Here is a 13,598-nt window from a genome sequence, read left to right as displayed (position 1 = left end):
AAAGAAACATAGCAATGCATGCCATTAATAGATGATATAAATACAAGATATGTTCATGTTATCAAAAAAGTAGGCCTACTGTTTTCTTAAATTATGTCAGAACTGAGTGTCAGAATGTCATTTATGGAACGATGAACCTACATGGAAGCTGTTGTTGTTGTTGGCAACGGGTAAACTAGAACAAACGTGTAACAGGCATGTAGTTCTGCTTCATCATAAAATGCCGAGAGTGTTGTCGCGTCATTGCATTCTTTGGTTGTGCAACAACATCCATTTATTTTGCTATTTGCAATCACTTGACATGGTTAGGAGGCCATCATCCGTGGTGGTATGAGTTCTGCTGATGCTTTCCGTGTCTTGTTTTTGCATTAAGAGTTCCAGTGCAAACAACATCTGCTACTAGTGTAGTGATACTAAGTTTCAAATTTCAGATATTTAAGCTTTCGTTCGCTAAATCGCCAAATACAAATGTATTTCATTATATCTCCAAAAACCTAATTCGAAAATCAGTTAAATACAATATTATTTTAAATTCCTTTATTGTAAACTACATTTTGATTGGGTCACTTCAACTTGTGTACTTGGCTATAGATTTTTCGAAAAAAAAATTGCCAAATTGCTAAAGCCTATTTTCTTAATCAAGTAGTTTTATTTCTTCGTGTTATTACACAAGTTCATCTAGTTCAAGGTGTGTGGTGTTTTATAGGTATTCAAATTATATAATCAGAAAAGGACATATACGTCAGAACGCATCAGTGCATTGTTTAATCATATGCTGCAATAATTATTCTCTATCATAAGTTTAAATATAAAGAATAATACAGGGGTGTCTGTCAGATACTATAACAAGCCAAAGCGAGTTGGGTACGTTTTTAAGCAACAAGTTGTAAGATAAATGGTTTCTAAGTAATAGTTAGAGGACGAGTAACAATACTTTATCGGCGTATAAAGGTAGTGTCGCACGAGAAAACGCTCGGCTAACGCCTCGCCTTTGTCCCGTGCGACACTACCTTTATACGCCGATAAAGTATTGTTACTCGTCCTCTAACTGTCTTAGAGCAGAGTCAAAGTCGTTATGACTGCACGTGCAGCAATACCGCCTATAAAGTGAATGTCTGAAGTACTTTATGGGGATATAAATGTACTTCACGTGATCAAATATGAAGCTCCCATTGGACTAGAAATTCAGCTGTGCTCTAATGTACACCAGAGTGGTATTCTATTTCTTACCTGTATAGGTCACAGAGCATTATACAAGTAATTAATTTTAATAGTGCTTATTTCACTGGATGGTATGATTGCGGCGGCCGGGTCATCACCTAGGAGCAGCCAGTCATATTTTTTTTAAATCGATATCAAACGTACGTTGAAGATCGATGTGATATCAAAAATCTCAAAAAGGACACGCCATACACATATACACAAACTCTAAAACTCAACAAGTTTTGCAATATTATTGTCTCGAATTTAAATAGGACATTTGTAGCAATAATTTTTAAAACCTGATTCCATGCATTTATAAAAAATATACTGATAAGTTTAATGGTGTTACTGTCGTCGTCGTCGTCGTCGTTGTTACACACCTAAAAATAGAACATATTTGATAGCTGACACGAATCATACAGTTCTATAGTTTTTTCTGCCTTATTTTGACCACCTCAATAATCCTGTTGTCACGGTTAGAAGTTCTGGGGATAGTAATCCTAAAACCAATACATTTAACAGTAGATGAAGGAAACAAATTCAGTTTCTATAACATTTTTGAGACTTAGCTCTTCGATAAAAACGGGTGTTTTTGTGGACCCTGATATAACTATTTTATTTGTTAGATTATGGCTGTTATTGTTGATACATGTTTGTATTACACATGTATATTGAATTTAATGACACTTAAAAACATGATCCTATGATCCTAATCCTATGATTACAGTGTTGGATCTCATGAAACACATATGTACTCATTTAAAACTAAAAGCTAAAATTGTCTTTAAAAAGCCTAGAACTATACTGAACAATAGGTGATTTATCAGCATTCCAGATGATATTCACTTTATTTTGTAAAAATTAACTTCCACACACTAACAAACACACACACAGAGTTGAATCAGGGTTTTTTTAAGCTGAAAGAACACAACCCTAAGTATTAAAGGAATGCTCGCGCAAGGCTTTTTGGACTGGTATGCATATAATGCACATTATTGCTTAATATCAACAAGTATATTATTATATTTAATTGATAAAACGGTTAAATGTGACAGCTATTATATATAACAGGCGCAGCCATTTTGTACCAAAAAACAAACGAAGACAACTGAACACAAACAAATAAGAAATGTATTTAATATCACATTTTAAATAAATAGGAACATAAAAAACTTTATAACCATATAAATATGTACAAACGGTACAAAAATCAAGATGAAATGGACAATTTTTACAAATTATGTTTGGAAGCACTACCAGAATACGTCATTCATAAATCATCATAATTTATTAAAATAATTTGCATAATTATTTTTCAAACTCAGGGCTGTTCAGAAATCATCACATAAGAAATGGGGTTGGGTACCGAAATCATTTTACCCGAATCAGGTGAAAATTAAAATATAGGTAAATTAATTATTTTGATTCAGTATATGTGTTGTTACTAGTGAAAACCTCGCCTCGTGGTGTAATTATTTTTACAACAGCCCAAATATAATACATTGAAGTTTTTAAAAAATGATAATGTTGGACATATACCCGTATGTACATGTGAATACTTATGAGATCATTGGTGTGTTTGGAATTCATTTTGCTGCCAAGGATTTGAAAAAAACGTGAGCACAAGTCGACTTAATAAAACTTCTTATACCAATAATATAATAAATTCATGTACATACAAACAGATAGTTGTTGTCTCTAATTTATTTACAACTTGTGTTGAAGAAATTACAAAAAACTAAAGATATGTTGTTGATAAAAAAAAAAAATATAATAACTATAACAGATATTTTATTGTAAACTAAATAGTGAACGAAATATAATAGAGGGCTAAAATAAGAACATCGAAAAAGAACAATTTATTTTAAAAGAACGATGTCACTAATTTATACTCAACAATTTATTTAACTAATAAAATTGTTAATTAAAAAAAAAAAGGTTTCAGAAATAATGTAAGCACCGGAACTAAAAGATAATTTATATGTATAAGTTTCCAAATACCAGCCATGGTGTTACATACTTTATGTAGTACATGTATGCGAAATACAATGCTGTCTGTATTAGTACACTGGATGGAATACAAAGTTAAAATTTAAAAATGGTAGTTAAATATCTTTAAAATAAAAATACCTCCAGAATTGCATTTACATAGATACAGTATAATAAAAGTAGACAAGAAATACATCTTTAAAAACATTCAGTCACCGGCACTGACACAAGTCAGTTATATTGCATCTCTAGTTTAAGAATTACCTATTTCATATTTCAGATGCGACTTAATATTAATGTTACTAAAACTTGTACTTTTTGCTATATTAAGACAAGTTATGGACCGATCTACCGTATGAGACAAAGTACAGGCCCGTGGGATCGATATCTGGAGAGAGGTACAATATCTAGTGGAGGGGAGCAGTCTGTAGTGGGGTGGGGGAGTGGGGGACAGAAGCCCGATTTGTATCTTTAGTTATATTGAGAAAAAACCGTACATTTTCCTCCTCCCCCACCATGGGGCAGCAAGTTAACAGTATGCAAATCAATATCCAACATACCGTATGCTGAATATATGATACTACAAATCTCGCCTGTTTTCTCATATATGAGGTGCAAGAAATACCTACAGGTAATTAAACTATATCAGTGGGTCCTAATGAACAACCACAATATTACTAAGTAATCGTAGGCACTGTGGAACATGGGTATGTCCGATTACATATGAAGGGCCCACGGGAATAATCTGTGATGTCACACTTTTGGTAATATGATTTAAAAAAAAAAAAATTAATTTACAACTCTGCAATGGTGGAATATTAATACCTAAGCAAGAATGATTTACCTACAACTTTTAAGTGCCTACCATAATTAAAGGTTTTCATTTCTTGTGTCATTGTGATCTTGACATACACGACATTAATTATACCGACTATATGTTTAGACACCATAGGATATTTCATTGAACTCTTCATATATTTATTAACTTGGGAATCTGTAAATATCATTATTGACATTTGTCAATTGTGATTACTTGATACAAGTGTTTAATTTCGTCTGAACAAGCATATTATGTACATATAATGTTTATAACACTACAAGTGCCCCACATGCAAAGGTTGCTTCGTGTATCGATCATGTATCCTTTTAGATGTGGAGTTCCTTATAGGTAACGTATAATGGTATTAATCACGGAAATATATCTTTAGTCATTACTGATCAAATCGTGATTAACAATGCAGACATTGGCACATGTAATTAATACTGATAACAGTTAAGAAAATATACAGCATGACTCATCACATCCTTATCTTCTTATCATAGTCAGAGTTTTGGATTTGTGATTTTCATCCACGACACTCTTGCCTATCTCATTCTTTCTATTTATTCTCTCTCTCTCTCTCTCTCTCTCTCTCTCTCTCTCTCTCTCTCTCTCTCTCTCTCTCTCTCTCTCTCATCATCATCGTCTCTTGTTCTTGCACTCTTTTCGTTCTTTCACTTACTACTGTTTAATATATTGTCTGCTAGTAGATATATTTAATATACCAACTAGCCAATCATAAACACCTTTAAGTATACTGGCACTAACATGGTCACTTATAGCGACTCTTGGAATGCACCGGGAAATATATTTAGCCTCCGCTAGGGAGATACGAGTCTTTATTGCACGACATAGGTTAGGGAAATGTGACGTCGCTGCTCCTGTCAGACGATCAGTCCGAGAATACAAGCTATCACAACTGCAAGCATTATGGGAAATTTTCGTGACGCGGCACTTTCAGCGAAATAATCGTCATCGTAAAGTTCATTTTCTTGGTCATCTTGAAATATGTAAATGTTGTTGGACGGATCTAAAGGATCCAAGTCATTTCCATGCTTCTTTATATCTGAAAGTAAGAAGAATATATTGATGTATGACCTTCACAATCAGGACATAACTGCAGAATAACATATTGATATTATTTTTTTATTTTGTTTTTATTTTACAAATGTCTGATGAAATGCTGCTACACTGAAAGAACAATCCACATTAAAATATATAGTGCATAACGGCTGTTTCATAACTAACCAAATGAATAGGGAAGCATTGTTGTTTTTTAATACTATTCAGTGGAAAATTAGGTCACTAAATAAAATTAATAATTTTTTAGATATCGCGTGTGCAGGAAAATATGTAGGAGGTGAGTGGGTCTAGACTGCGGCGAGCCAAGTTCTTAGGAGGGTCGGGATGTGCTCCCTCAAAATTATTTTAAAAAATGTAAAGTGCTTTGAGCGGGGGGTTCTACCCCTGATCCACCCTCCCCTCCCCCCCCCCCCCCCCCCCCCGCACATGCGCCGAACAGTACAGTAAGTGCATAAATTTTTATTTTTGAAGTCACGCCCCATCACGTCAATTCAATGTAATATAGGATATATGACCTCACACACCTTTAAGACAAATTATTCCATATTCATGCAAGCTGAAACTTTGCCTTTCGAAACAAGATTATTAATTTGGCTTGATACGTCAGTAATGTTACTTATGTAACGGATACGCTAAAATGTCATCTAAAACCTCACTAAAGTTTGTTTTTAAAGCCATTAGAGCACATTGATTTATTAATCATCGGCATAAAGCCTCGCTAAACTAAATTTTATATTAAAACAATGTGTAATGTAATATTCAGTACTCAAACTTACCACAATTGTTATATGCTTTCTGTATACACATGATGCGACCGTTGTAACACCGACAGAGATCGCAATTTGATTTCAGCCACGCTCCGTGTTTCACCGAGCCGCACGCTCGCAGATTGTGCGTGTACTGGCAGTATCGGCCGTAAAACTGTCTGCAAAACAAACAAACAAACAATGAAAGTAATACCGGAGACATCCTCGCTCTCCGAAAATCCAACATGTAATAAATGGCTGATGGTAAATGGAGATACGGACTAAAGTTACCTTTCTTTGTTAGCTACGCTGACCGCTGCATCGTCAATGGCGTCCGAACGCTGCGCACCAGCTGGACAAAAGATGCGCTCATGTCCGTAACACAGAATACAGATGGCGCTAATTGCCATTAAGTTATGCCCTGGGGGTGTATCTGGGTTATGGGCCTACACAAGTTTATTTTATGTACACCCAGTCACTCGCATACTGGGTTTTATGATCAGAAATAATTACACACAGCCGCATGAGTACACTGAACCTACCGCAGTATAAATAAGTATACAACCTACAACAGTACACTGTTATTATTATAAATTAGTACACTCAACCTACCGCGGAACACTGGTTGTTATTATTGGAAAAGAGTACACTAAGTGACTTAACGTACCGCAGTACACTGGTTGTTATTATTAGAAATGAGTACACCCAACCTACGTCAGTACACTGGTAGTTATGATTAAAATTAGTACATCCAACCTACTTCAGTACACTGGTTGTTAATATTAAAAATGAGTAAATCCAACCTACTTCAGTACACTGGTTGTTATTATTAGAAATGAGGACATCCAACCTACTTCAGTACATTGGTTGTTATTATTACAAATGAGTACATCCAACCTACTTCAGTACACTGGTTGTTAATATTAGAAATGAGTACATTCAACATACGTCAGTACACTGGTTGTTATTATTAGAAATGAGTACATCCAAACTATTTCAGTACACTGGTTGTTATTATTAGAAATGAGTAAATCCAACCTACTTCGGTACCCTGGTTGTTATTATTAGAAATGAGTAAATCCAACCTACTTCGGTACATTGGTTGTTATTATTAGAAATGAGTACATCCAACCTACTTCAGTACACTGATTGTTATTATTAAAAATGTGTGCATCCAACCTACCGCGGTACATTTGTTGTTATTATTAGAAATGAGTACATCCAACTTACGTCAGTACACTGGTTGTTATTATTAGAAATGAGTACATTCAACCTACGTCAGTACACTGGTTGTTATTATTAGAAATGAGTACATCCAACCTACTTCAGTACACTGGTTGTTAATGTTAGAAATGAGTAAATCCAACCTACTTCAGTACACTGGTTGTTATTATTAGAAATGAGGACATCCAACCTACTTCAGTACACTGGTTGTTATTATTACAAATGAGTACATCCAACCTACTTCAGTACACTGGTTGTTAATATTAGAAATGAGTACATCCAAACTACTTCAGTACACTGGTTGTTATTATTAGAAATGAGTAAATCCAACCTACTTCAGTACACTGGTTGTTATTGTTAAAAATGTGTGCATCCAACCTACCGCGGTACATTGGTTGTTATTATTAGAAATGAGTACATCCAACTTACGTCAGTACAATGGTTGTTATTATTAGAATTGAGTACATCTAACCTACTTCAGTACACTGGTTGTTATTATTAGAAATGAGTACATCTAACCTACTTCAGTACACTGGTTGTTAATATTAGAAATGAGTACATTCAACATACGTCAGTACACTGGTTGTTATTATTAGAAATGAGTACATTCAACCTACGTCAGTACACTGGTTGTTGTTATTAGAAATGAGTACATCCAACGTACGTCAGTACACTGGTTGTTATTATTAGAAATGAGTACATTCAACCTACGTCAGTACACTGGTTGTTATTATTAGAAATGAGTACATCCAACCTACTTCAGTACACTGGTTGTTATTATTAGAAATGAGTACATCCAAACTATTTCAGTACACTGGTTGTTATTATTAGAAATGAGTAAATCCAACCTACTTCGGTACACTGGTTGTTATTATTAGAAATGAGTAAATCCAACCTACTTCGGTACATTGGTTGTTATTATTAGAAATGAGTACATCCAACCTACTTCAGTACACTGGTTGTTATTATTAGAAATGAGTAAATCCAACCTACTTCAGTACACTGATTGTTATTATTAAAAATGTGTGCATCCAACCTACCGCGGTACATTTGTTGTTATTATTAGAAATGAGTACATCCAACTTACGTCAGTACACTGGTTGTTATTATTAGAAATGAGTACATTCAACCTACGTCAGTACACTGGTTGTTATTATTAGAAATGAGTACATCCAACCTACTTCAGTACACTGGTTGTTAATGTTAGAAATGAGTACATCCAACCTACTTCAGTACACTGGTTGTTATTATTAGAAATGAGTACATCCAACCTACTTCAGTACACTGGTTGTTATTATTACAAATGAGTACATCCAACCTACTTCAGTACACTGGTTGTTATTATTAGAAATGAGTACATCCAACCTACTTCAGTACACTGGTTGTTATTATTAGAAATGAGTAAATCCAACTTACTTCAGTACACTGATTGTTATTATTAAAAATGTGTGCATCCAACCTACTTCAGTACACTGGTTGTTATTATTAGAAATGAGTACATCCAACTTACGTCAGTACAATGGTTGTTATTATTAGAAATGAGTACATCTAACCTACGTCAGTACACTGGTTGTTATTATTAGAAATGAGTACATCCAACCTACGTCAGTACACTGGTTGTTAATATTAGAAATGAGTACATTCAACATACGTCAGTACACTGGTTGTTATTATTAGAAATGAGTACATTCAACCTACGTCAGTACACTGGTTGTTATTATTAGAAATGAGTACATTCAACCTACGTCAGTACACTGGTTGTTATTATTAGAAATGAGTACATCCAACCTACGTCAGTACACTGGTTGTTATTATTAGAAATGAGTACATCCAACCTACTTCAGTACACTGGTTGTTATTATTAGAAATGAGTACATTCAACCTACGTCAGTACACTGGTTGTTATTATTAGAAATGAGTACATCCAACCTACTTCAGTACACTGGTTGTTAATGTTAGAAATGAGTAAATCCAACCTACTTCAGTACACTGGTTGTTATTATTAGAAATGAGGACATCCAACCTACTTCAGTACACTGGTTGTTATTATTACAAATGAGTACATCCAACCTACTTCAGTACACTGGTTGTTAATATTAGAAATGAGTACATCCAAACTACTTCAGTACACTGGTTGTTATTATTAGAAATGAGTAAATCCAACCTACTTCAGTACACTGGTTGTTATTGTTAAAATGTGTGCATCCAACCTACCGCGGTACATTGGTTGTTATTATTAGAAATGAGTACATCCAACTTACGTCAGTACAATGGTTGTTATTATTAGAATTGAGTACATCTAACCTACTTCAGTACACTGGTTGTTATTATTAGAAATGAGTACATCTAACCTACTTCAGTACACTGGTTGTTAATATTAGAAATGAGTACATTCAACATACGTCAGTACACTGGTTGTTATTAATAGAAATGAGTACATTCAACCTACGTCAGTACACTGGTTGTTGTTATTAGAAATGAGTACATTCAACCTACGTCAGTACACTGGTTGTTATTATAGGAAATGAGAACTTTCATCCAATTACTGAACTAGTTGTATACTAGCGCACTGACTTTTATCAAAATTAGTATATTGTCTGCAGTATTCAGTTTTATTCAGTACATGACGGTTACTATCAACAGTTAACACACACACTCTATTTAGTATACGTGCAACTGCTATCAGATATTAGTACAAACAACTACTCTTAATACATCAACATTCGTTCAGTTCAATGCAAGACAAAAATTATATACTAGTATATTTGCATTTGTTGTAGGTATAAATTAGTACGGCATGTCTTGGCATGTGCATCACAGAGGTTTGAGAAATGAAAATAACCTGTGAGTAGTAGTATACTGGATGTAATTATTATAACTTACGTTAACAATCATTGACGCAAAAACTCAGCTGGGCATAATTGAGAGGGTGTGTCACAGCAGTGCACTTCTCTGGCAGGATATTTTGTGGTAGTTTGCAGTCTGAATATGTTGGGGGAGGGATGGAGTATGCACGTCTATGTATTCTCACACAATCATTCGTACTCAGTAAGTTTTTTGAATAAGCAAAATGTGTATGTCTTGTGCATTTTGAAACAGTCTTGGGTTTTTGCGTCAATAATTGATAACGTTGGTTAACAAGACACGTGTACTTTTTAACAATGAGTTGTGAGAATGTTTTTGTCGAAGTTTTTGAAGTCTGGACTATTTAAGTTCAGGAAAAGGGTTGAAGTTTATTTTGCATTTATAAATAAATATAACATATATCATTAAAGAACATAATATATCCAATGTTTTCACAATACACTTTTAGAATAAATGTAAAACCTACTTTTTACAATGACAGAAGCTGCCTAGGATGCACAAACCGCCGTTTTCACAACACTTTTTATATTTCCGTGGTGTTTCTGAAATAAAATTTAAAAAAGCATTTTAATAATAATGTTAATGGCAATAAACATATTTTTTAAAATCGCATTTTCTTAAATCAGCATACTGTTTTAAAAATAGAATGGTTAACTTGTGAAAAGCAATACAACAAAATGTACAAGTCATAAAAAAGGTGTAGGAATTTAACCACAGCTAGAAATCGTTCCAGTTTGCAATGCATGTATTGTGGAAATGATATTTCAGTCTCAAAACCCGAACTACTTTCGACAATTCTTTTAAAGGGGAAAACCCAGCTCAGTCAGTAGAGCGCTTTCCTGGGGTGCATGCGTCGTAGGATCGAACCTCCCAAGCGGACCAATCTGTAATTGGGTTGTTCCCCGTCCCAACCAGTGTATCACGACTAATATAACAAATACAGTGGTAAGTGGTCTCATGTCTGTGGTAAAGCGCATGTAAAACATCCCTTGCTACTAATGGAAAAATGTAGCGGGTTTCCTCGAAGACTACAAAAAAAAAAAAAAAAAAAAAAAAATCCCCATATGTTTGACATCCAATAGCCAATGATTAATAAATCAATGTGCTATAGTGGTATCGTTAAACAAACCAAACTCTTTAATCAATCTTCCAAAGTTTATTCTACTAGTTTAACTTCTGCACATTTGTATTACAGTTGAGTGGAGGAGATGGGTGAAGTAAAACATATAGATCCAGTCAGTTTCTTTTTAGTAATTTCTCTCCGCTGTTTTAACATTTATAGTATTATAATGCACATTCTTTTTCTCAATTTCTCGTATTAAGAAAGAAAGAAATTTTTTATTTAACGACGCACTCAACACATTTTATTTTCGGTTATATGGCGTCAGACATATGATTAAGGACCACTCAGATTTTGAGAGGAAACCCGCTGTCGCCACTATATGGGCTACTCTTCTGATTAGCAGCAAGGGATCTTTAATTTGCGCTTCCCACAGACAGGATAGCACAAACCATGGCCTTTGTTGAACCAGTTATGGATCACTGGTCGGTGCAAGTGGTTTACACCTACCCATTGAGCCTTGCGGAGCACTCACTCAGGGTTTGGAGTTGGTATCTGGATTAAAAATCCCATGCCTCGACTGGGATCCGAACCCAGTACCTACCAGCCTGTAGACCGATGACCTACCACGACGCCACCGAGGCCGGTCCGTATTAAGCCAATATCAGTACAAGAAATTCTACTCTTAATGAACTGGTAATAGTCGTATCATTTTTCAAATCACTGGCTTGAATCATTCGTAATTAAACGTTTACCGTCTGTCAGACTCTAATTAATTTACTATCCAGGGGCGGATCCAGGAATTTTAGCAGGGGGGGGGGGTCCAGTCTTGAGCCTTTGAAGGCCCCCCCCCCCCCCCGATAGGAAATTTTCATATTTGAAGATAGCTTTAGATGGATTTGAAGTATATTCCCGTTACCAAAATCCTGCTTGTTGGTCACGAGCAGGGTGGGGTCCAGACCCCCTCGACCCCCCCCCCCCACCCCCGGATCCGCATCTGCTATCTTGTGCTTTAGTTATTTTAGTTAGTTGGCTAGTTAGTTGATCATTTAGGGTTGTTTTTGTTGTTTGTGTGTGTGTTGTTGTTTTTTGGGGGAGTGGTGGTTTATTTGGTTTATTTTTAATTTTATTAAGCCAGTACAATTTTAATCAATAACATCATGATATTAAATTCCAAGATAATCGTCAGTAGTTAATAATGTCTGCTTTAGTCATGCATTTTGAAAAACAAAAAAAATCCCATGTACAAATTTATTATATTCAATATTATACATTTTTAATATTGTACATCGCTTCAATCATGAAAAGAACTATAAACATAACATTTCAATGTTTACTATTTGAACACTGACAAAAGCAGTCCAGCGTTAACCAGTAACTAAAACCTTCCGCCTGAACACACGCACGGACAAGGAGTAAATCCTAAATCAACTCGTTTTCGGCCTATGGTAAATTGATAATACTCGACCTCTATTGTCAAGGGATCACTTTAGTACCGGTTATCCACTTATCACTGTCGCTGCCCTGTGCCTTTTCATCTACACAATCGGTTTGCTATAGTCCCTCGGGCATGCGCGGAATGGGGGATAGGTATGCCAAAAGCGACCCGGCGACAGGAAAACATGGCGACGGAGCGGGTTCTTAATTGCAATTAGGAACCCAATGTCTCGACAGACGGCCATATAATCTCCAAGGCGGACATAACTTGGTGGGAAACTCGCTTTGAAATGTCCTTGCAGTGTCCTTCAGAACTAAAGTTTGACATAAACAGCCAGGACGGTTAAATAATGTTCCTGGGCTTCGTGCTAGGGGTTAAAGAATTTCATAACATCTCTCTATGGTCGGCCTGCTTTCCTCCTCGCGAAATGGCTCTACAAACAAAACCAGTGCAAAGATTGGTGACGTAATATGCTGGCGCCAAGCAGAGACGCACCTGTGTCACTAGCAACAGAAAATACCATAAGTTTAAGATACCATAAGTTTAAGATACCATAAGTTTAAGATACCACTTATTCCATAATATTTATGAATCTATAAAATACCATTAAAGGGACAGACCCTAGTTTCACCCCATGAAAATGCACACTAAGTTTAATTAATCTACAAACCTGTAACACATTTGGATAAAGAAATGTTTTATTTGACGACGCACTCAACACATTTTATTTACGGTTATATGGCGTCAGACATATGGTTAAGGACCACACAGATTTTGAGAGGAAACCCGCTGTCGCCACTACATGGGCTACTCTTCCGATTAGCAGCAAGGGATCTTTTATTTGCGCTTCCCACAGGCAGGATAGCACAAACCATGGCCTTTGTTGAACCAGTTATGGATCACTGGTCGGTGCAAGTGGTTTACACCTACCCATTGAGCCTTGCAGAGCACTCACTCAGGGTTTGGAGTCGGTATCTGGATTAAAAATCCCATGCCTCGACTGGGATCCGAACCCAGTACCTACTAGCCTGTAGACCGATGGCCTGCCACGACGCCACCGAGGCCGGTCACACACATTTGAATAAAGGTACAATTCAGTGAAACATGAGTCTCTGACTTTGAAATGGTGAAATACCCTCTAAAAATAGACCTAAACTCGACACCATAACT

General features: G+C 35.7%; 1 protein-coding gene across 2 annotated transcripts; it reads right to left on the bottom strand.

Moving 5' to 3' along the window:
• Positions 1-4,667: 4,667 nt before the first annotated feature.
• Positions 4,668-10,457, bottom strand: LOC121373868. 2 transcript variants are annotated; one of them, XR_005958148.1, is made up of 3 exons: positions 10,397-10,457; positions 5,872-6,020; positions 4,668-5,078 (listed from the first exon to the last, which is right to left on the bottom strand). XR_005958148.1 is itself a non-coding variant. In XM_041500647.1 (2 exons), exons 1-2 carry the CDS (start codon positions 6,086-6,088, stop codon positions 4,897-4,899), a joined length of 399 nt encoding a protein of 132 aa, XP_041356581.1. In that variant the 5' UTR covers positions 6,089-6,990; the 3' UTR covers positions 4,668-4,896. The 2 variants fall into 2 exon arrangements, 1 of the variants encoding a protein (XP_041356581.1); XM_041500647.1 differs by lacking the exon at positions 10,397-10,457 and having other exon boundaries at positions 5,872-6,990.
• Between the last annotated feature and the right edge of the window lie 3,141 nt (positions 10,458-13,598).

The sequence above is a fragment of the Gigantopelta aegis genome, chromosome 6, assembly GCF_016097555.1.
Source record: "Gigantopelta aegis isolate Gae_Host chromosome 6, Gae_host_genome, whole genome shotgun sequence".
Classification (NCBI taxonomy): domain Eukaryota; kingdom Metazoa; phylum Mollusca; class Gastropoda; order Neomphalida; family Peltospiridae; genus Gigantopelta; species Gigantopelta aegis.
This window is presented reverse-complemented; position numbering and strand designations above follow the sequence as displayed.